Source organism: Leuresthes tenuis, unplaced genomic scaffold, assembly GCF_036924035.1.
Source record: "Leuresthes tenuis unplaced genomic scaffold, fLeuTen1.0.hap1 SCAF_13, whole genome shotgun sequence".
Lineage (NCBI taxonomy): Eukaryota > Metazoa > Chordata > Actinopteri > Atheriniformes > Atherinopsidae > Leuresthes > Leuresthes tenuis.
The window spans coordinates 1,335,027-1,358,613 of record NW_027325367.1 but is presented as its reverse complement, the minus strand read 5'-3'; the positions used below and the strand labels follow the sequence as shown (position 1 = coordinate 1,358,613).

At 48.8% G+C, this 23,587-nt stretch overlaps 1 protein-coding gene across 3 annotated transcripts in view; it reads left to right on the top strand.

The window, feature by feature from the left end:
• Positions 1-23,587, top strand: part of adgrg6 (adhesion G protein-coupled receptor G6) — a 118,472-nt gene that overhangs the window by 26,128 nt on the left and 68,757 nt on the right. For 2 of the 3 annotated variants that reach the window (XM_072362056.1, XM_072362057.1), the window contains exons 3-7: positions 4,727-5,074; positions 11,446-11,585; positions 12,164-12,449; positions 14,133-14,306; positions 23,274-23,327. In XM_072362056.1, coding sequence (XP_072218157.1) covers positions 4,727-5,074; positions 11,446-11,585; positions 12,164-12,449; positions 14,133-14,306; positions 23,274-23,327 — 1,002 coding nt within the window. The remainder of the gene's footprint in view (positions 1-4,726; positions 5,075-11,445; positions 11,586-12,163; positions 12,450-14,132; positions 14,307-23,273; positions 23,328-23,587) is intronic. The other variant, XM_072362058.1, reaches the window with a different exon arrangement.

Sequence of the window (23,587 nt, the reverse complement as noted above, 5' to 3'; positions counted from 1 at the left end):
GAGAAGAGGAGAAAGGAGGGAAGGAAAGGAGGGAAGAGGAGAAGGACGGAAGGAAAGGAGAAGGGGAAAGGACGAGTAAGAAGGCCGCGCCGTCCCCGGCTGTGCCTCGGCTGCCTTGTCCGGCTTTTGCGTCCCTGTGTCGTGTCCTTCCCGGTCGTTCCTGCCTTCTTCCTGCTGGGACCCCGGCTCTCCCTCGCCCGGAAAGAGAGGAAGGGAAGAGGAGAAAGGAGGGAAGGAAAGGGGGAAGAAGGAGGCGTGGCCCGGGGGAAGAGGAGGAAGGAAAGGAGGGAAGGAAAGGAGGGAAGAGGAGAAAGGAGGGAAGAGGAGAAAGGAGGGAAGGAAAGGAGGGAAGGAAAGGAGGGAAGAGGAGGAAGGAAAGGAGGGAAGAGGAGGGAAGAGGAGGAGAGGCTTTACAGGCCACCCCTCCTCCATGAAGTCATCCTGTCGCTCCAGGTCTAATCTCCCCGCCGGCTCATCATTGTGAAACAGTTCTCTCCTCATTTCCCACATTTGCTTATCAGCGCCGCCGTATTTGCCTGGTTGGACTTCCTCTGTGCTGTTATTTTCCCTGATTGGTCAACACTCCTCGGTTGTGTTTGTCTGGCGGCTTTTATCAGCTGAGAAATGTCATCGGTTTGAAAAGCCGGGCGCAGAAAGAGGAAGAGTTCAGATTTACTGACCTGCCTCCACACCTTCGGTAAATGCTGGCCTGAGACGGGAGGCGTTAAAGGACCTCCTTATATTCCAGGACCCGTGAGGAGCAGAATCAGAACCACAGGATCCAGATCCACAGGATACAGAACCACAGGATACAGAACCAGAACCACAGGATCCAGAACCACAGGATCCAGAACCACAGGATCCAGATCCACAGGATCCAGAACCAGATCAACAGGATCCAGATCCACAGGATCCAGATCCACAGGATCCAGAACCACAGGATCCAGAACCACAGGATCCAGATCCACAGGATCCAGAACCACAGGATCCAGATCCACAGGATCCAGAACCACAGGATCCAGATCATATCTCCTCTCTTCGGCTCTTTGATGTTGCTCTAATCAACCCGAACATGCTTCCATCTCTGGGCCTGACATCTGAAGACGAGCCGTTCTCCGGCCGTCAGGTGGTCCGGCCTTCAGGTTCAGAGCTTTCAGGTCAGGTGGTCCGGCCTTCAGGTGGTCCGGCCGTCAGGTGGTCCGGCCTTCAGGTTCAGAGCTTTCAGGTCAAGTGGTCCGGCCTTCAGGTGGTCCGGCCTTCAGGTGGTCCGGCCTTCAGGTGGTCCGGCCTTCAGGTTCAGAGCTTTCAGGTCAGGTGGTCCGGCCTTCAGGTGGTCCGGCCTTCAGGTGGTCCGGCCTTCAGGTTCAGAGCTTTCAGGTCAGGTGGTCCGGCCGTCAGGTGGTCCGGCCTTCAGGTGGTCCGGCCTTCAGGTTCAGAGCTTTCAGGTCAGGTGGTCCGGCCTTCAGGTGGTCCGGCCTTCAGGTGGTCCGGCCTTCAGGTGGTCCGGCCTTCAGGTTCAGAGCTTTCAGGTCAAGTGGTCCGGCCTTCAGGTGGTCCGGCCTTCAGGTTCAGAGCTTTCAGGTCAGGTGGTCCGGCCTTCAGGTGGTCTGGCCTTCAGGTGGTCCGGCCTTCAGGTTCAGAGCTTTCAGGTCAAGTGGTCCGGCCTTCAGGTGGTCCGGCCTTCAGGTTCAGAGCTTTCAGGTCAAGTGGTCCGGCCTTCAGGTGGTCCGGCCTTCAGGTGGTCCGGCCTTCAGGTTCAGAGCTTTCAGGTCAGGTGGTCCGGCCGTCAGGTGGTCCGGCCTTCAGGTGGTCCGGCCTTCAGGTTCAGAGCTTTCAGGTCAAGTGGTCCGGCCTTCAGGTGGTCCGGCCTTCAGGTGGTCCGGCCTTCAGGTGGTCCGGCCTTCAGGTTCAGAGCTTTCAGGTCAGGTGGTCCGGCCTTCAGGTGGTCCGGCCTTCAGGTTCAGAGCTTTCAGGTCAAGTGGTCCGGCCTTCAGGTGGTCCGGCCTTCAGGTGGTCCGGCCTTCAGGTGGTCCGGCCTTCAGGTTCAGAGCTTTCAGGTCAAGTGGTCCGGCCTTCAGGTGGTCTGGCCTTCAGGTGGTCCGGCCTTCAGGTTCAGAGCTTTCAGGTCAGGTGGTCCGGCCTTCAGGTGGTCCGGCCTTCAGGTTCAGAGCTTTCAGGTCAGGTGGTCCGGCCTTCAGGTGGTCCGGCCTTCAGGTGGTCCGGCCTTCAGGTGGTCCGGCCTTCAGGTTCAGAGCTTTCAGGTCAAGTGGTCCGGCCTTCAGGTGGTCCGGCCTTCAGGTGGTCCGGCCTTCAGGTTCAGAGCTTTCAGGTCAAGTGGTCCGGCCTTCAGGTGGTCTGGCCTTCAGGTGGTCCGGCCTTCAGGTTCAGAGCTTTCAGGTCAGGTGGTCCGGCCTTCAGGTGGTCCGGCCTTCAGGTGGTCCGGCCGTCAGGTTCAGGGCTTTCAGGTGGTCTGGCCTTCAGGTGGTCCGGCCTTCAGGTTCAGAGCTTTCAGGTCAGGTGGTCCGGCCTTCAGGTGGTCCGGCCTTCAGGTGGTCCGGCCTTCAGGTTCAGAGCTTTCAGGTCAGGTGGTCCGGCCTTCAGGTGGTCCGGCCGTCAGGTGGTCCGGCCTTCAGGTTCAGAGCTTTCAGGTCAGGTGGTCCGGCCTTCAGGTGGTCCGGCCGTCAGGTGGTCCGGCCTTCAGGTTCAGAGCTTTCAGGTGGTCCGGCCGTCAGGTTCAGGGCTTTCAGGTGGTCCGGCCCCAAACACGACCTCATGGGCCAAAGCAGCCACATTTGGATGCTGCCCCGCTCAAACTGAGCTGGAAACAAAGAAGGGATCATGTTGCTGCTTCTAGCTTTTCCATTTGTGTTTCTCCATGTTTGATCCTGAAACTTTCAGAAGAGCTAAAGGTCCAACTGAGCCTCACACGCACGTGTGAAGAGCCCGAATGTCTGTGAAATGTGAGCCCAGTGAGTTTTGCTGTGGGTTCAGACACAGAAGCACGACTCACACACGGCGTTTCTGACGTTGCCGTGGTTGCGGTGGTTGCCGTGGTTGCGGTGGCTTTGGCGAAGGCCGAGCCTGAGCTCAACGGAGGCCATTGTTGCTCGGAGTGAGAGAAGCAAACCATTCTTTCCACTTTCCACTTCAGCTCTTGTCTGTGTTGGTTTGTATGTCACTGGAGGAAAGTCTCTTCTTTCCAGCAGAAAACGAAGGCCAGCGTGTTTCTGATTAGTTTCACTGACAAACCAGCCGTTGATGGGTTTTGTGTCAGGAATTTGGCCGGCTGCACCCGCTCCTTCTCCCCGTCACGGTCAGAGAGCAACACAAACCAGCAGTTTAGCCACGGCGTCTCAGAGCTTTGAACCTGTGCAGAAGAGGTGAAGCTGTGAGTCTGCAGAGGTAGAGAGGGGCGCTCTGGTTATTCTGGTAGCTTTGGTAGCTCTGATAGCTCTGGTAGCTCTGCTAGCTCTGGTAGCTCTGGTAGCTCTGGTTGCTCTGGTAGCTTTGGTAGCTCTGATAGCTCTGGTAGCTCTGCTAGCTCTGGTAGCTCTGGTAGCTCTGGTTGCTCTGGTAGCTCTGGTAGATTTGGTTGCTCTGGTTGCTCTGGTAGCTTTGGTAGCTCTGGTAGATTTGGTTGCTCTGGTTGCTCTGGTAGATTTGGTAGCTCTGATAGCTTTGGTAGATCTGGTAGCTCTGATAGCTTTGGTAGCTCTGGTAGCTCTGGTAGATTTGGTTAATCTGGTTGCTCTGGTAGCTTTGGTAGCTCTGGTAGCTTTGGTTGCTCTGGTTGCTCTGGTAGCTCTGGTAGATTTGGTTGCTCTGGTTGCTCTGGTAGCTTTGGTAGCTCTGGTAGATTTGGTTGCTCTGGTTGCTCTGGTAGATTTGGTAGCTCTGATAGCTTTGGTAGATCTGGTAGCTCTGATAGCTTTGGTAGCTCTGGTAGCTCTGGTTGCTCTGGTAGCTCTGGTTGCTCTGGTAGCTTTGGTTGCTGTGGTTGCTCTGGTAGATTTGGTAGCTCTGATAGCTTTGGTAGCTCTGGTTGCTCTGTTAGCTCTGGTTGCTCTGGTAGCTCTGGTTTCTCTGGTTGCTCTGGTTGCTCTGGTAGCTCTGGTTGCTCTGGTTGCCCTGGTAGCTCTGGTTGCCCTGGTAGCTCTGGTAGCTCTGGTTGCTCTGGTAGCTCTGGTTTCTCTGGTTGCTCTGTTAGCTCTGGTTGCTCTTGTAGCTCTGGTTGCTCTGGTTGCTCTGGTTGCTCTGGTAGCTCTGGTTTCTCTGGTTGCTCTGGTTGCTCTGGTTGCTCTGGTTGCTCTGGTAGCTCTGGTTGTTGCTCAAAGGTTTCCTTCCTCTCTGCATGTGCATGTGACAGGAGAAAAAAGGCTCTATTGATCGTGGATTTTGTCCCAGCTGTGACTCAACCGATCGATCTCCTCTGGATCGATCGGTCCCTCTCTGCGTTGCTGAGCCTTGTCCTCCTTCTTCCCTCTGAGATCTAAACCCCGTTTCGTGTCTCTTTGGTCTGAAGAGTCTTTGGTTTGACCCTTTAAAGCCCCCGTAACCCTGCTGAAACCCTTCCTGGTCCTTAACTCCCAGGTAACCCAGCCGGCTGGAAGCCTCTTGTCCCTCCTCTCTGTTCCTTTGTCCTCTCTTGTCCTCGTCTACACGCATGTTGTCTGTGCCGGACGCCGTCCCGCCTCACCTGCTGATGACTTTATCCTGTTACTTCCAGTACTGGGCTGCAGCTCCACAAACTGTAACCTGGTGCTAACAGAGGCCCGGGGGGAGTTCACGTCACCCTGCTTCCCTCAGAAATACCCCAATTTACAATCCTGTAAGTGGACCATGCGGGCGCCCACCGGCTTCGTCGTCCAGCTGTCCTTCCTGGACTTTGACCTGGAGGAGGCGCCGGGCTGCATCTACGACCAGGTGGCGGTGAACTCCGGTAACGCGGAGGTTAGGTTCTGCGGCCTGACGGCCAGCGGGCTGACGCTGAACTCCACAGGCAACGTGATGGAGCTGTCCTTCAAATCTGACTTCAGCATTCAGAGGCGGGGGTTCAGTGTTAGCTTCCAGCACGGTAGGTTCAGGCTAACGTCCACCAGCAGGCGGAAACCACCGCCATGTTGGGAGGTGACTGCTTCTTAATGTCCGCCGCTGCCTTTCTGGGTTCATTTAAAGAGGGAAATCACTCAGTTAGCTTTAAAGGGAATGATCCACAGTCTCTGGGTGCTGCAAAGCCTCTTTCACATGCTTTTTATTAGCTCTATATGCAGCTCTATATGCAGCTCTATATGCAGCTCTATATGCAGCTCTATATGCAGCATGCTGCCCTTTTCTCTGCACTCACACACGGAGGAAATTATATTCTGTGTAATGTGGGGTGCAGTTACTTTCAACACAATTTAGCCTGGAAGTGAAGAAATGTCTGGAGGACTCGGTTTGTTGGTTCTGAGCCGTTTGAGTAAAAGGAGAGGAGAGGTTTCAGTTCTCTGTGTTAATGTGAGATTTAAGTGTTTGATTTGTCCTGATGACACAAATGTTCAGCTCCAGCCTCTCCTGCAGGTTAAAAACCAGCTTTAATGGCACAAATGTTCAGCTCCAGCCTCTCCTGCAGGTTAAAAACCAGCTTTAATGACACAAATGTTCAGCTCCAGCCTCTCCTGCAGGTTAAAAACCAGCTTTAATGACACAAATGTTCAGCTCCAGCCTCTCCTGCTGGTTAAAAACCAGCTTTAATGACACAAATGTTCAGCTCCAGCCTCTCCTGCAGGTTAAAAACCAGCTTTAATGACACAAATGTTCAGCTCCAGCCTCTCCTGCAGGTTAAAAACCAGCTTTAATGACACAAATGTTCAGCTCCAGCCTCTCCTGCTGGTTAAAAACCAGCTTTAATGACACAAATGTTCAGCTCCAGCCTCTCCTGCAGGTTAAAAACCAGCTTTAATGACACAAATGTTCAGCTCCAGCCTCTCCTGCAGGTTAAAAACCAGCTTTAATGACACAAATGTTCAGCTCCAGCCTCTCCTGCAGGTTAAAAACCAGCTTTAATGACACAAATGTTCAGTTCCAGCCTCTCCTGCAGGTTAAAAACCAGCTTTAATGACACAAATGTTCAGTTCCAGCCTCTCCTGCAGGTTAAAAACCAGCTTTAATGACACAAATGTTCAGCTCCAGCCTCTCCTGCAGGTTAAAAACCAGCTTTAATGACACAAATGTTCAGCTCCAGCCTCTCCTGCAGGTTAAAAACCAGCTTTAATGGCACAAATGTTCAGCTCCAGCCTCTCCTGCAGGTTAAAAACCAGCTTTAATGACACAAATGTTCAGCTCCAGCCTCTCCTGCAGGTTAAAAACCAGCTTTAATGACACAAATGTTCAGTTCCAGCCTCTCCTGCAGGTTAAAAACCAGCTTTAATGGCACAAATGTTCAGTTCCAGCCTCTCCTGCAGGTTAAAAACCAGCTTTAATGGCACAAATGTTCAGCTCCAGCCTCTCCTGCAGGTTAAAAACCAGCTTTAATGACACAAATGTTCAGCTCCAGCCTCTCCTGCAGGTTAAAAACCAGCTTTAATGGCACAAATGTTCAGCTCCAGCCTCTCCTGCAGGTTAAAAACCAGCTTTAATGACACAAATGTTCAGCTCCAGCCTCTGCTGCAGGTTAAAAACCAGCTTTAATGACACAAATGTTCAGCTCCAGCCTCTCCTGCAGGTTAAAAACCAGCTTTAATGGCACAAATGTTCAGCTCCAGCCTCTCCTGCAGGTTAAAAACCAGCTTTAATGACACAAATGTTCAGCTCCAGCCTCTCCTGCAGGTTAAAAACCAGCTTTAATGGCACAAATGTTCAGTTCCAGCCTCTCCTGCAGGTTAAAAACCAGCTTTAATGGCACAAATGTTCAGCTCCAGCCTCTCCTGCAGGTTAAAAACCAGCTTTAATGGCACAAATGTTCAGCTCCAGCCTCTCCTGCAGGTTAAAAACCAGCTTTAATGGCACAAATGTTCAGTTCCAGCCTCTCCTGCAGGTTAAAAACCAGCTTTAATGGCACAAATGTTCAGTTCCAGCCTCTCCTGCAGGTTAAAAACCAGCTTTAATGGCACAAATGTTCAGCTCCAGCCTCTCCTGCAGGTTAAAAACCAGCTTTAATGACACAAATGTTCAGCTCCAGCCTCTCCTGCAGGTTAAAAACCAGCTTTAATGGCACAAATGTTCAGCTCCAGCCTCTCCTGCAGGTTAAAAACCAGCTTTAATGGCACAAATGTTCAGCTCCAGCCTCTGCTGCAGGTTAAAAACCAGCTTTAATGACACAAATGTTCAGCTCCAGCCTCTCCTGCAGGTTAAAAACCAGCTTTAATGACACAAATGTTCAGCTCCAGCAGGTTAAAAACCAGCTTTAATGACACAAATGTTCAGCTCCAGCCTCTCCTGCAGGTTAAAAACCAGCTTTAATGACACAAATGTTCAGCTCCAGCCTCTCCTGCAGGTTAAAAACCAGCTTTAATGGCACAAATGTTCAGTTCCAGCCTCTCCTGCAGGTTAAAAACCAGCTTTAATGACACAAATGTTCAGCTCCAGCCTCTCCTGCAGGTTAAAAACCAGCTTTAATGACACAAATGTTCAGCTCCAGCCTCTCCTGCAGGTTAAAAACCAGCTTTAATGACACAAATGTTCAGCTCCAGCCTCTCCTGCAGGTTAAAAACCAGCTTTAATGACACAAATGTTCAGCTCCAGCCTCTCCTGCAGGTTAAAAACCAGCTTTAATGACACAAATGTTCAGCTCCAGCCTCTCCTGCAGGTTAAAAACCAGCTTTAATGACACAAATGTTCAGCTCCAGCCTCTCCTGCAGGTTAAAAACCAGCTTTAATGACACAAATGTTCAGCTCCAGCCTCTCCTGCAGGTTAAAAACCAGCTTTAATGGCACAAATGTTCAGCTCCAGCCTCTCCTGCAGGTTAAAAACCAGCTTTAATGACACAAATGTTCAGCTCCAGCCTCTCCTTCAGGTTAAAAACCAGCTTTAATGACACAAATGTTCAGCTCCAGCCTCTGCTGCAGGTTAAAAACCAGCTTTAATGACACAAATGTTCAGCTCCAGCCTCTCCTGCAGGTTAAAAACCAGCTTTAATGGCACAAATGTTCAGTTCCAGCCTCTCCTGCAGGTTAAAAACCAGCTTTAATGGCACAAATGTTCAGCTCCAGCCTCTCCTGCAGGTTAAAAACCAGCTTTAATGACACAAATGTTCAGTTCCAGCCTCTCCTGCAGGTTAAAAACCAGCTTTAATGACACAAATGTTCAGTTCCAGCCTCTCCTGCAGGTTAAAAACCAGCTTTAATGGCACAAATGTTCAGCTCCAGCAGGTTAAAAACCAGCTTTAATGACACAAATGTTCAGCTCCAGCCTCTCCTGCAGGTTAAAAACCAGCTTTAATGGCACAAATGTTCAGCTCCAGCCTCTCCTGCAGGTTAAAAACCAGCTTTAATGACACAAATGTTCAGCTCCAGCCTCTCCTGCAGGTTAAAAACCAGCTTTAATGGCACAAATGTTCAGTTCCAGCCTCTCCTGCAGGTTAAAAACCAGCTTTAATGGCACAAATGTTCAGCTCCAGCAGGTTAAAAACCAGCTTTAATGGCACAAATGTTCAGCTCCAGCCTCTCCTGCAGGTTAAAAACCAGCTTTAATGGCACAAATGTTCAGCTCCAGCCTCTCCTGCAGGTTAAAAACCAGCTTTAATGACACAAATGTTCAGCTCCAGCCTCTCCTGCAGGTTAAAAACCAGCTTTAATGGCACAAATGTTCAGCTCCAGCCTCTCCTGCAGGTTAAAAACCAGCTTTAATGGCACAAATGTTCAGCTCCAGCCTCTCCTTCAGGTTAAAAACCAGCTTTAATGACACAAATGTTCAGCTCCAGCCTCTCCTGCAGGTTAAAAACCAGCTTTAATGACACAAATGTTCAGCTCCAGCAGGTTAAAAACCAGCTTTAATGACACAAATGTTCAGCTCCAGCCTCTCCTGCAGGTTAAAAACCAGCTTTAATGACACAAATGTTCAGCTCCAGCCTCTCCTGCAGGTTAAAACCAGCTTTAATGACACAAATGTTCAGCTCCAGCCTCTCCTGCAGGTTAAAAACCAGCTTTAATGACACAAATGTTCAGCTCCAGCCTCTCCTGCAGGTTAAAACCAGCTTTAATGACACAAATGTTCAGCTCCAGCCTCTCCTGCAGGTTAAAAACCAGCTTTAATGACACAAATGTTCAGCTCCAGCCTCTCCTGCAGGTTAAAAACCAGCTTTAATGACACAAATGTTCAGCTCCAGCCTCTCCTGCAGGTTAAAAACCAGCTTTAATGGCACAAATGTTCAGCTCCAGCCTCTCCTGCAGGTTAAAAACCAGCTTTAATGACACAAATGTTCAGCTCCAGCCTCTCCTGCAGGTTAAAAACCAGCTTTAATGACACAAATGTTCAGCTCCAGCCTCTCCTGCAGGTTAAAAACCAGCTTTAATGGCACAAATGTTCAGCTCCAGCCTCTCCTGCAGGTTAAAAACCAGCTTTAATGGCACAAATGTTCAGCTCCAGCCTCTCCTGCAGGTTAAAAACCAGCTTTAATGGCACAAATGTTCAGCTCCAGCCTCTCCTGCAGGTTAAAAACCAGCTTTAATGGCACAAATGTTCAGTTTCAGCCTCTCCTGAAGGTTAAAAAACAGCTTTAATGGCACAAATGTTCAGCTCCAGCCTCTCCTGCAGGTTAAAAACCAGCTTTAATGGCACAAATGTTCAGCTCCAGCCTCTCCTGCAGGTTAAAAACCAGCTTTAATGACACAAATGTTCAGCTCCAGCCTCTCCTGCAGGTTAAAAACCAGCTTTAATGACACAAATGTTCAGCTCCAGCCTCTCCTGCAGGTTAAAAACCAGCTTTAATGGCACAAATGTTCAGCTCCAGCCTCTCCTGCAGGTTAAAAACCAGCTTTAATGGCACAAATGTTCAGCTCCAGCCTCTCCTGCAGGTTAAAAACCAGCTTTAATGGCACAAATGTTCAGCTCCAGCCTCTCCTGCAGGTTAAAAACCAGCTTTAATGGCACAAATGTTCAGCTCCAGCCTCTCCTGCAGGTTAAAAACCAGCTTTAATGGCACAAATGTTCAGCTCCAGCCTCTCCTGCAGGTTAAAAACCAGCTTTAATGGCACAAATGTTCAGCTCCAGCCTCTCCTGCAGGTTAAAAACCAGCTTTAATGACACAAATGTTCAGTTCCAGCCTCTCCTGCAGGTTAAAAACCAGCTTTAATGACACAAATGTTCAGCTCCAGCCTCTCCTGCAGGTTAAAAACCAGCTTTAATGACACAAATGTTCAGCTCCAGCCTCTCCTGCAGGTTAAAAACCAGCTTTAATGACACAAATGTTCAGCTCCAGCCTCTCCTGCAGGTTAAAAACCAGCTTTAATGACACAAATGTTCAGCTCCAGCCTCTCCTGCAGGTTAAAAACCAGCTTTAATGGCACAAATGTTCAGCTCCAGCCTCTCCTGCAGGTTAAAAACCAGCTTTAATGACACAAATGTTCAGCTCCAGCCTCTCCTGCAGGTTAAAAACCAGCTTTAATGGCACAAATGTTCAGTTCCAGCCTCTCCTGCAGGTTAAAAACCAGCTTTAATGGCACAAATGTTCAGTTCCAGCCTCTCCTGCAGGTTAAAAACCAGCTTTAATGACACAAATGTTCAGTTCCAGCCTCTCCTGCAGGTTAAAAACCAGCTTTAATGGCACAAATGTTCAGCTCCAGCCTCTCCTGCAGGTTAAAAACCAGCTTTAATGAAACAAATGTTCAGCTCCAGCCTCTCCTGCAGGTTAAAAACCAGCTTTAATGACACAAATGTTCAGCTCCAGCCTCTCCTGCAGGTTAAAAACCAGCTTTAATGGCACAAATGTTCAGCTCCAGCCTCTCCTGTAGGTTAAAAACCAGCTTTAATGGCACAAATGTTCAGCTCCAGCCTCTCCTGCAGGTTAAAAACCAGCTTTAATGGCACAAATGTTCAGCTCCAGCCTCTCCTGCAGGTTAAAAACCAGCTTTAATGACACAAATGTTCAGCTCCAGCCTCTCCTGCAGGTTAAAAACCAGCTTTAATGACACAAATGTTCAGCTCCAGCCTCTCCTGCAGGTTAAAAACCAGCTTTAATGGCACAAAGCTTTGGGATAAAATATTAATTCAGTTTACAAAGCAAATCTAATGAAATGTGCAGAAATGATGGCTTTAATCGGGTGTCTGAAGGAGAAGATGGTTTGTATTCTCACTCGTCTTTTCTCCCTCTGCCTTCTTCGCTCTTTTGCTTCTCTTCTTTCATTCTGCCATCTCTTCCTTTCTCTTCCTTCTTTACTCGGACATCCCATCCTTTTCTCTCCTCCTCCTCTCGTATTCCTTCCCTCCCTGGTTTTAATATCCCCTTCTCCTCCATCTCTCCATCCTAGTCGCCGTGGCGCTGAGGAACCAGAAGGTGAAACTAGCCGAAGGAAAAAGCCAGGTGACCAGGGTCGCCGACTCCGTTTCCGTGCCGACGCTCAGTGACCTGACGGTGTGCTTTGAGGTGGAGCTCAGCAGCCAGAAACAGGTTCTGCAACACTCCTGGAACACGAGAGCTTTCCCTGTTTCTATCTTCTGGGGGGAGGAGATGTGAAGCAGCTTTGTTTCTGCTCTTTAACTGTTTGTGATTATCAGATTAAAGCCTTTTTGGAGAAAAGGGCGTAAGATGTGTTAGAAAGGAGCCGCGGTTACCCAGATGCTGTCCTGCTGAATACCTGGACTTTAGATTGAAATGAACATCACTCTGCAGCCTTTGTTTCTGCTCTTTAAACTTTGTTTCTGCTCTTTAAACTTTGTTTCTGCTCTTTAAACTTTGTTTCTGCTCTTTAAACTTTGTTTCTGCTCTTTAAACTTTGTTTCTGCTCTTTAAACTTTGTTTCTGCTCTTTAACTGTTTGTGATTATCAGATTAAAGCCTTGGATCTAAGATATGATGATGATTTTGGAGAAAAGGGCGTAAGATGTGTTAGAAAGGAGCCGCGGTTACCCAGATGCTGTCCTGCTGCTGAATACCTGGACTTTAGATTGAAATGAGCATCACTCTGCAGGCAGGAAGCTGAGGTGTTCAGCCTCAGACTCACTGACTCTTCCTCTGGTCCCCGAACAGAAAGAGTCGCTCTTCTCCTACTACGACGGGGACGACGACGACAACGTCCACCTGAGTCTTGGCTCAGAGAAGTCCAAGATGAAGATGGTGGTTGACGGCGTGGTTTGCCCGCTGGACTCGCTCATCTCCCCGGCCGACTTCACGTCCTCCATGAAGCCGTTCTGTGTCACCTGGACATCATCTAGCGGCCAAGTGGCGCTTTACTTCGGCGGAAAGTACTGGGCCAAGACCTGCTCCAGCTCTGCTGGGCACTCGGTGCCAGCTGGGGGAGTTTTTCAGCTGGGAGGTAATCTGGACTTCATTCACATCTCTGCTCTTTGGGGCATTTTTTGGGTCATTCAGGTCGAAGGATGTTGAGTTTAACAGACTTCTCCACCTGCTAACTGTTGTTTGGCTCATTTACAAGCTAAAAGCTAAAAGATATGACTTTTCTGTGGCTTTCTGTGTCTTTTTGTGTCTTTCTGTGTCTTTTTGTGTCTTTCTGTGTCTTTCTGTGTCTTTCTGTGTCTTTTTGTGTCTTTCTGTGTCTTTCTGTGTCTTTTTCTGTCTTTCTGTCTTTCTGTCTTTTTGTTTTTCTGTGTTTTTCTGTGTTTTTGTGTCTTTTTGTGTCTTTTTTATTTCTTTTTGTGTCTTTCTGTGTCTTTTTATGTCTTTTTGTGTCTTTCTATGTCTTTTTGTGTCTTTCTGTGTCTTTCTGTGTCTTTCTGTGTCTTTTTGTGTCTTTCTGTGTCTTTCTGTGTCTTTCTGTGTCTTTTTCTGTCTTTCTGTCTTTCTGTCTTTTTGTTTTTCTGTGTTTTTCTGTGTTTTTGTGTCTTTTTGTGTCTTTTTTATTTCTTTTTGTGTCTTTCTGTGTCTTTTTATGTCTTTTTGTGTCTTTCTATGTCTTTTTGTGTCTTTTTGTGTCTTTTTGTGTCTTTCTGTGTCTTTTTGTGTCTTTTTCTGTCTTTCTGTCTTTTTGTTTTTCTGTTTTTCTGTCTTTGTCTTTTTTTATTTCTTTTTGTGTCTTTTTGTGTCTTTCTGTCTTTTTGTGTTTTTGTGTCTTTTCTGTGTCTTTCTGTTTTTTGTGTGTCTTTGTGTGTCTTTGTGTGTCTTTTCTGTGTTTTTCTGTGGTTTTTCTGTGGTTTTCTGTGTGTTTTTCTGTTTCTGTGTGTCTCTGTGTGTCTTTGTTTTTCTGTCTTTCTGTGTCTTTCTGTTTTTTTGTGTCTTTTTGTGTCTCTGTGTGTCTTTGTGTCTTTCTGTGTGTTTCTGTGTTTTTGTGTTTTTGTGTGTTTTTCTGTGTGTCTCTGTGTTTCTTTGTGTGTTTCTGTGTGTCTTTGTGTCTTTGTTTTTCTGTCTTTCTGTGTCTTTCTGTTTTTTTTGTGTGTTTTTCTGTGTGTCTCTGTGTTTCTTTGTGTTTTCTGTGTGTCTTTGTGTCTCTGTGTTTCTTTGTGTCTCTGTGTTTCTTTGTGTCCTCCCAACCCCTAAAGCTAAATGTAACGTTCTGCTCCAGCGTACAGGAGGTGTGAAGGATGAGAAAGGAAAAGACCAGGGTTCACGGCAGTGATGCTGAAGCAAACAGAAGGCTTTTCAATCATAAGGGGGGGGGGTGAGCCACAGTAACATGTTGTCGGACCCCTGGTTCAGTCACTCTAAAGGTTACGTTGTTGGTTTTCCACCAGCTGGACAACAACTGGAGCCAATCAGAGCTCCGCAGCCTCCATTAAGTTGTTCCATCTCTGGAAAAACTGAGCCAGATGTGACGACACAGTGGGACCAGTTGTTCTGGTCGGTTAGTTATTCAGGATCCTGGAATCCTGCTAACCTGCATGCTAACGAGCTGCTAACCTCTGCTTTAGCGTCTTTGACTGACTGTGGTGCCAAACTGCGGCGGTCTTTAGATCAGATCAGAGATCAGAGACATGATGGACAGAGTTGGACGACTCACTGATGCCGTTTAAACTTTTACAAAAGCATTGAAATCTCTGTTCAGGCAAGAAGAGCTTCAACGGCTACATCTACAACCTCCGGCTGTGGAGCCGTGCCATGACGGCGCAGGAGCTCGGCGCGCTGACCTGCGACGTGGCGGGCAGCGTCATCGACTGGGACAACAGCCACTGGACCATCCCGTCCTCTCTGGCCGAGACCGACAGCGCGCTCAGCTGCAGTGAGTGCTGAACTTCTCTCATTTTAAAGGGTCGTCATGGAGGTTTGAGACAAATGGATGATGAAGCTAACGATTTAAACCAGAAAAGTAGCCCGAAAGTTTGTTTAGTTTAGTTTAAAAATGTTTCCTTCAGTTATACGATGTGCAGAATTGGAGATATTCTTCTGATGGCTCATTATATAACAGTGGTTATAGTAGCTTTGCAGCCGATTTAACACCTTCCTTAATGTCGAATGGCTGGTGTGGGGTGGTGGGCGGGGCTTAATCAGGCCTCTGGACCTATCAGAGCAGAGCAGGTCTCATTGAATATTGAATTCAGCTGAAATGTTTTTGGAGTTTTTGGAGGCGGATCTTTAACTCTCTACCTGTTTGAGCCTTATAGTGGGTTTGTGGGCTGCAGGGCGGTGTGGCGGTCAGCGCCGCCGCCTCACAGCAGGGTTCCAGGTTCTAATCCCGGCTGGTTCTGTCTGTGGAGGCTGCATGTTCTCCCCGGTTCTCCCCGGTTCTCCGGCTTCCTCCACCGTCCAAAAACATGCCGTTAGGTTACCTGGTGTCTATAAAACTGTCCTCAGGAGTGAGCTTGAGTGGTTGTGTGTCCCTGTGATGGACCGGCGACCCGTCCAGGTGTCCCCGCCTCTCGCCCAATGACCGCTGGGATAGGCTCCGCCCCCCCGCGACCCGACAGTTGGATGAAGCGGGTACAGAAGAGGGATGGATGGTCAAGTTTGTTTTCATTTGAGGCTGATGAGGGTCAGATTGAGTTAATCCCAGAAGCAGGAGACTGTGGACTTTCTTTCACTGAACCACACGTGCACACACACGTGCACGTGCACACCCTGTAATGCATGAACTCGGTGTTAAACGTTTCAGCCTGTTTGATATCAGGTAGAAATTACAACCAGCCCGGTTGTGGTGCAGTTTGACTGCAGCTGGCAGCTTGATCACTTCCAGCTACCTGGTTGGATTCTCACCAGAATCCCCTCTGAGTCCTGCTTTGTTTTCCTTCTCCTTTTCAGCCAGCTGGACTTCTCTGAATCCAAACAGATTGCAGCCTCTCTGTTGAGATTCCCCGAGTTCCCGAGCACACAAACGTGCTGCTGAGTGACGCACAAAGGAAACCGTTGGGTTGGAATGATTATTTATTTGAGATATTCATGGTCCTTTAACAACGGTAGCAGGATAAATCTCTGTGTTTGCAGAGCAGCGTTTTTCAGAGGCAGAGCGGCGTTTCTCAGAGGCAGAGCAGCGTTTCTCAGAGGCAGAGCAGCGTTTCTCAGAGGCAGAGCGGCGTTTCTTAGAGGCAGAGCAGCGTTTCTGAGAGGCAGAGCGGCGTTTTTTTAGAGGCAGAACAGCGTTTCTCAGAGGCAGAGCAGCGTTTCTTAGAGGCAGAGCAGCGTTTTTCAGAGGCAGAGCGGCGTTTCTTAGAGGCAGAGCGGCGTTTCTTAGAGGCAGAGCGGCGTTTCTTAGAGGCAGAGCGGCGTTTCTTAGAGGCAGAGCAGCGTTTTTCAGAGGCAGAGCGGCGTTTCTCAGAGGCAGAGCAGCGTTTTTCAGAGGCAGAGCGGCGTTTCTTAGAGGCAGAGCAGCGTTTTTCAGAGGCAGAGCGGCGTTTCTCAGAGGCAGAGCAGCGTTTTTCAGAGGCAGAGCGGCGTTTCTTAGAGGCAGAGCGGCGTTTTTTAGAGGCAGAGCGGCGTTTCTTAGAGGCAGAGCAGCGTTTTTCAGAGGCAGAGCGGCGTTTCTCAGAGGCAGAGCAGCGTTTGTCAGAGGCAGAGCGGCGTTTCTCAGAGGCAGAGCAGCGTTTCTCAGAGGCAGAGCGGCGTTTCTCAGAGGCAGAGCAGCGTTTCTCAGAGGCAGAGCAGCGTTTTTCAGAGGCAGAGCGGCGTTTCTTAGAGGCAGAGCGGCGTTTCTTAGAGGCAGAGCGGCGTTTCTTAGAGGCAGAGCAGCGTTTTTTAGAGGCAGAGCGGCGTTTCTTAGAGGCAGAGCGGCGTTTCTTAGAGGCAGAGCAGCGTTTTTTAGAGGCAGAGCAGCGTTTCTTAGAGGCAGAGCAGCGTTTCTTAGAGGCAGAGCGGCGTTTCTTAGAGGCAGAGCGGCGTTTCTCAGAGGCAGAGCAGCGTTTTTTAGAGGCAGAGCGGCGTTTCTTAGAGGCAGAGCGGCGTTTCTTAGAGGCAGAGCGGCGTTTCTTAGAGGCAGAGCGGCGTTTCTCAGAGGCAGAGCGGCGTTTCTCAGAGGCAGAGCGGCGTTTCTCAGAGGCAGAGGGGCGTTTCTTAGAGGCAGAGCAGCGTTTTTTAGAGGCAGAGCGGCGTTTCTTAGAGGCAGAGCGGCGTTTCTTAGAGGCAGAGCGGCGTTTCTTAGAGGCAGAGCGGCGTTTCTCAGAGGCAGAGCGGCGTTTCTCAGAGGCAGAGCAGCGTTTCTCAGAGGCAGAGCGGCGTTTCTCAGAGGCAGAGCAGCGTTTTTTAGAGGCAGAGCGGCGTTTCTTAGAGGCAGAGCGGCGTTTCTTAGAGGCAGAGCGGCGTTTCTCAGAGGCAGAGCGGCGTTTCTCAGAGGCAGAGCGGCGTTTCTCAGAGGCAGAGCGGCGTTTCTTAGAGGCAGAGCGGCGTTTCTTAGAGGCAGAGCGGCGTTTCTTAGAGGCAGAGCAGCGTTTCTTAGAGGCAGAGCGGCGTTTCTTAGAGGCAGAGCGGCGTTTCTCAGAGGCAGAGCGGCGTTTCTTAGAGGCAGAGCGGCGTTTCTTAGAGGCAGAGCGGCGTTTCTTAGAGGCAGAGCAGCGTTTCTTAGAGGCAGAGCGGCGTTTCTCAGAGGCAGAGCGGCGTTTCTCAGAGGCAGAGCGGCGTTTCTCAGAGGCAGAGCGGCGTTTCTCAGAGGCAGAGCGGCGTTTCTTAGAGGCAGAGCGGCGTTTCTTAGAGGCAGAGCGGCGTTTCTTAGAGGCAGAGCAGCGTTTCTTAGAGGCAGAGCGGCGTTTTTTAGAGGCAGAGCGGCGTTTCTCAGAGGCAGAGCGGCGTTTCTCAGAGGCAGAGCGGCGTTTCTCAGAGGCAGAGCAGCATTTCTCAGAGGCAGAGCAGCGTTTTTCAGAGGCAGAGCAGAGTTTTTCAGAGGCAGAGCGGCGTTTCTCAGAGGCAGAGCAGCGTTTTTCAGAGGCAGAGCGGCGTTTCTCAGAGGCAGAGCAGCGTTTTTCAGAGGCAGAGCAGCGTTTCTGAGAGGCAGAGCAGCGTTTTTTAGAGGCAGAGCAGCGTTTCTCAGAGGCAGAGCAGCGTTTCTCAGAGGCAGAGCAGAGTTTTTTAGAGGCAGAGCAGCGTTTCTCAGAGGCAGAGCAGCATTTCTCAGAGGCAGAGCAGCGTTTCTGAGAGGCAGAGCGGCGTTTTTCAGAGGCAGAGCGGCGTTTTTCAGAGGCAGAGCGGCGTTTCTCAGAGGCAGAGCGGCGTTTCTCAGAGGCAGAGCAGCGTTTTTCAGAGGCAGAGCAGAGTTTTTCAGAGGCAGAGCGGCGTTTTTTAGAGGCAGAGCGGCGTTTCTCAGAGGCAGAGCAGCGTTTCTCAGAGGCAGAGCGGCGTTTTTCAGAGGCAGAGCGGCGTTTCTTTGAGGCAGAGCAGCGTTTCTCAGAGGCAGAGCGGCGTTTTTCAGAGGCAGAGCGGCGTTTCTTTGAGGCAGAGCGGCGTTTCTCAGAGGCAGAGCGGCGTTTCTCAGAGGCAGAGCAGCGTTTTTCAGAGGCAGAGCAGAGTTTTTCAGAGGCAGAGCGGCATTTCTCAGAGGCAGAGCGGCGTTTTTTAGAGGCAGAGCGGCGTTTCTCAGAGGCAGAGCAGCGTTTCTCAGAGGCAGAGCGGCGTTTTTTAGAGGCAGAGCGGCGTTTCTCAGAGGCAGAGCAGCGTTTCTCAGAGGCAGAGCGGCGTTTCTTTGAGGCAGAGCAGCGTTTCTCAGAGGCAGAGCGGCGTTTCTTTGAGGCAGAGCGGCGTTTCTCAGAGGCAGAGCAGCGTTTCTCAGAGGCAGAGCAGCGTTTCTCACAGGCAGAGCGGCGTTTCTCAGAGGCAGAGCAGCGTTTCTCAGAGGCAGAGCAGCGTTTCTCAGAGGCAGAGCAGCGTTTCTTAGAGGCAGAGCGGCGTTTCTCAGAGGCAGAGCAGCGTTTCTTAGAGGCAGAGCGGCGTTTTTCAGAGGCAGAGCAGCGTTTTTCAGAGGCAGAGCTGTAAATGAGTGCGCAGCCGCAGGAGGTTAACCGCGGCGGTTTTAGAGGAGTCTCTGCCAGCTCTGCTCCCACTTAGAAAAGGCTTGTGTGTGTTTTCATTCCTCAGAGACTCGCAGCGGTTTCTGAGGAATGCCTGATTCTGCATTCAGCGTCTCCAGCACTTCTCCTGCTGAGGTCCAGGGTGAGAATGAGTCTTTGATGTCAGGCGGGTTTGATTTGACCTCGCAGGGCAGATAACGCCATCAGGGCCACTTCGTTATCAGCAGGAGGAACCAGGCGAGAGTCTGAAGTCTTTATTAAGCAGAAACCCAGAAAACGAAGGATCAAAGCTGCAGCTGGTTCTGTTCCCACTTAAGTCCCACGTGACTCCCGATGGGGCCGTCTATTTCCTGGAACAGCATCCCTGCCTTGGGGCTGAACCCCCATGTTCACCCACTCTGACATGTTTGTGGGAAAGACTGATTGCTTCGGTCTAACTGAGCTGGACCTCGGCTGTAATTATTTCTCTGTCGACTAATTCTGCAAATTGTTCTGTTTTTTAACACATTTTCAGGCTTTTGAAACTGATGCCCATTAACCTTTCCTTCTCTTCACAGCCTGCTACCCTCATTGCATTCATTTAACCACTGCTGCGCCAACTAGTGGTGAGTGCTGCTAACACTGACCTACGCCTCCATCATCATCCGTTTGTTTGTGCTAACAGCTTTCCTGCATGAATGAGGGCATCTCTAACCCAAAGCTGTGCACCACATTTACTTCCTTTGAGCTAACCCCAACCCTTCCTTTGAGCTAACCCCAACCCTTCCTTCGAGCTAACACCAACCCTTCCTTTGAGCTAACCCCAACCCTTCCTTTGAGCTAACCCCAACCCTTCCTTCGAGCTAACACCAACCCTTCCTTCGAGCTAACACCAACCCTTCCTTCGAGCTAACACCAACCCTTCCTTCGAGCTAACCCCAACCCTTCCTTCGAGCTAACCCCAACCCTTCCTTCGAGCTAACACCAACCCTTCCTTTGAGCCTGGAACACCAACCCTTCCTTTGAGCTAACCCCAACCCTTCCTTCGAGCTAACACCAACCCTTCCTTTGAGCCTGGAACACCAACCCTTCCTTTGAGCTAACACCAACCCTTCCTTTGAGCCTGGAACACCAACCCTTCCTTTGAGCTAACCCCAACCCTTCCTTCGAGCTAACCCCAACCCTTCCTTCGAGCTAACACCAACCCTTCCTTTGAGCTAACACCAACCCTTCCTTTGAGCTAACCCCAACCCTTCCTTTGAGCTAACACCAACCCTTCCTTCGAGCTAACACCAACCCTTCCTTTGAGCTAACCCCAACCCTTCCTTTGAGCTAACCCCAACCCTTCCTTCGAGCTAACACCAACCCTTCCTTTGAGCTAACACCAACCCTTCCTTTGAGCTAACCCCAACCCTTCCTTTGAGCTAACACCAACCCTTCCTTCGAGCTAACACCAACCCTTCCTTTGAGCTAACCCCAACCCTTCCTTTGAGCTAACCCCAACCCTTCCTTCGAGCTAACCCCAACCCTTCCTTCGAGCCTGGAACACCAACCCTTCCTTTGAGCTAACACCAACCCTTCCTTCGAGCTAACACCAACCCTTCCTTCGAGCTAACACCAACCCTTCCTTTGAGCCTGGAACACCAACCCTGCCTCCTGCCTTTGGTCTTTCTGGGATTGAGGTGTTTTGGGGCTTCAGCTGACAGTTTGCTGCTTGGTGACGGTGAATAAATGTGATTTTTCTGTCTGTTTTCACGGCTCCAGCCGTTAGCTCGTGGTCAGAACCTCCGCAGGGTGCTGCCAACCAACCAGTCTCTGGTGCTCAGCTCTTCTAATCAACACCTTTGTTAACGGCGTTGTTGCATCCGTTTATACGACCACAGAATCTCATTTCAGCCACAAGCCCTCAGAGGGGTTCCTGCTTCTCTCGCTGTCAACAGTAAACATGTTTTTTCCACCGCTGTGCGCCGTCCTGCTGCTGAGTCACTCCGCTAATCATCAGTAGGTCATCAGTGACGGTCGCCACGGCGACACCCTGATGGGCACATGCCGGGGAAACATACATGCTTTGAGTTGAGGGGAGAAAGCGTCATTCATGCCTGGATTCTTCGCTCTGAGATGCCTCGTCTGCGCTGCCGTTAGCTGCTAACAGGAAGTCTGACTGATGACGGGGGTTCTGGGGTCGGGCGGGAACCCGTTGGTTCAGAGCCACATTGGACGGTTTTACTCAACCATCTACAGTAGCTGAATAAGTCCCACCCTATAGGGTGTTTTACTCTGGTGAAACAGTGTCACACTCAAGCTCGGATACTGTCTTTCACTTGTTTTATTTTTTCTTAAGTCATTCCTGTTCCACACATGCTTAGCTAACTCGCTAACAGTAAACGTGCCGTTAGCCTGATAATCAACTGAAACGACACAAATACACAAAACCACAACATTAATGACACGAACATCTTAACCACCGTATGATTATATAAGTCTGAACTCACCAGCTCAGCTTCACCAGTCAAACAAAAGCATCCATATAAAAGAGAAACTGAAAGGTTTTTGTGTTTTTTCTGTAGCTTTTTGTGTCTTTCTGTGTCTTTTTTCTGTCTTTTTGTGTCTTTCTGTGTCTTTTTTCTGTCTTTTTGTGTCTTTCTGTGTCTTTTTTCTGTCTTTTTGTGTCTTTCTGTGTCTTTCTGTGGTTTTCTGTGTCTTTCTGTGGTTTTCTGTAGCTTTTTGTGTCTTTTTGTGTCTTTTTTCTGTCTTTCTGTGTCTTTCTGTAGCTTTTTGTGTCTTTTTGTGTCTTTTTGTGTTTTTCTGTGTTTTTCTGTGTTTTTGTGTCTTTTTGCGTCTTTCTGTGTCTTTCTGTGTCTTTTTGTGTCTTTCTGTAGCTTTTTGTGTCTTTTTGTGTCTTTTTGTGTCTTTCTGTGTCTTTCTGTAGCTTTTTGTGTCTTTTGTGTATTTCTGTGTCTTTCTGTGTCTTTTTCTGGCTTTTTGTGTATTTTTGTGGCTTTTTTTGTCTTTCTGTGTCTTTTTGTGTCCTTTCTGCGTCTTTTTTGTGTTTTTCTGTAGCTTTCTGTGTCTTTTGTGTCTTTCTGCGTCTTTTTTGTGTTTTTCTGTAGCTTTCTGTGTCTTTTTGTGTCTTTCTGCGTCTTTTTTGTGTTTTTCTGTAGCTTTTTGTGTCTTTTGTGTATTTCTGTTTCTTTCTGTGTCTTTTTCTGGCTTTTTGTGTATTTTTGTGGCTTTTTTTTGTCTTTCTGTGTTTTTCTGTGTCTTTTTGTGTCTTTCTGTGTCTTTTTGTGTTTTTCTGTGTTTTTCTGTAGCTTTCTGTGTCTTTTTGTGTCTTTCTGCGTCTTTTTGTGTCTTTTTGTGTCTTTTTGTGTCTTTCTGTAGCTTTTTGCGTCTTTCTGCGTCTTTTTGTGTCTTTCTGTGTTTTTCTGTAGCTTTTTGTGTCTTTTTGTGTCTTTTTGTGTCTTTCTGTGTTTTTCTGTAGCTTTTTGTGTCTTTTTGTGTCTTTTTGTGTCTTTTTGCGTCTTTCTGCGTCTTTTTTGTGTTTTTCTGTAGCTTTTTGTGTCTTTTGTGTATTTCTGTGTCTTTCTGTGTCTTTTTCTGGCTTTTTTGTGTATTTTTGTGGCTTTTTTTTGTTTTTCTGTGTCTTTCTGTGTTTTTCTGTGTCTCTTAGTCCCCCCCCCCCCCCCCCCCCCCCCTGTTAATATTCAGCTTGTGTGGGCCAGAGCCGGATCATATTACAGATGTAATTGAACTTAGTTTCTAACACACAACTGTCCCTGACAAAATGTGAGTCTGATCCTGTGGAAATGTGCCGGAGAGAGAAACTGAATGAATGATCTCTGGAGTCTTTCCACGTCCACTTTGTGCTGAAGTGTCCTTCACTCGAGACAACACTGAGACTGATGCATATCGATCCGTGTGCCGATGCATCCTCTGTTGGATCGCTACCAGAAAGTTACACCATGCTGTGGTGATAATAGTTAAAGTCTGATAATAAAGATGTAATAATTAGATGATTATCATGTAGTAATAACCAGCTTATCAATAACAGTCAGAGCAGTAATAACAGCCCTATGACGTGTTAATTATCAGTTTGAACTTATTTCACAGCCAAATATTCAGAAAGTACATATTAAATGAATGATATTAACTGATTTTACGTTGTTATCATTAACAAGTCGTCACATTATTACTAAATTATTACTATATTATTACTATACAGTAAGTCGTCTTGCTTTGGTTTTATCTTTAACTTGGTTTCCCCACATCCCTCCCATTGTTATTGATTAACTATTACCTGGTTATTACCGTGGTAATTACACGATAATTACCTCATTATTACATCTTTATTGATCCTGTTTTCTGTCCTTGAAGCATTTTTCCATGTTCCAGCAGCCTCAGGTGGAGTCGCGGCCCGTCCAAAGTTCTCTGTTAGACGCCGTTTCAGAAAGTCTCCGTTAGATGTGCTGCAAACAAAATGCTGCTTTCCACGGCTTCGTGTTCTGCCTCCTGTGAGCTGAGTGTTTGCAGCTGTGAGGACGCCTCCCAGAACCAGGAGTTCTGTGTTTTTCATGTTTAAAAACCGTGAAAAAAGCTGTGGCTCACATGTTAATCACCAGGATTCAGGAGGGTTCTGTGACTCCCAGCTTTAGGACGACACTTCCTGCTTTAATCTGTGTTTCTGCTCTGGTTCACCGCTGCTCGGACACAAGTGGGATCCAGGAAACTGTACCTAGAACTAAAGCTGCAGACTGGCTTTAACTCGTGTTTTCATGTCCCTGAAGGTGCCGACACCAAACTGACCACGAGCTGCGACTCCCCCGGACCCGGCTGCCAAGGTAGGAGGAGGAAACGTCTCTGTTTTGCCTGTTTTCTTCCCTTTTCCCTCCCCCCGGTTGTTCTGTGGCTTCCCAGTAAAAGTTTTTGAGGCGTTGAGTTCAGTTCAAACCGTATTCATTGAGATAAATTCAGTTCTGAGCCTCATCTGTCGGGGAAACATTCAGCTGCTCTCTGCTGCTCACATGTTTTGAGAAAAGGTCTCTCAGATGGCTTCCCTGCTGGTGTTTGTGCCTTCAGTTTTCCACCAGAGTCCACAGGA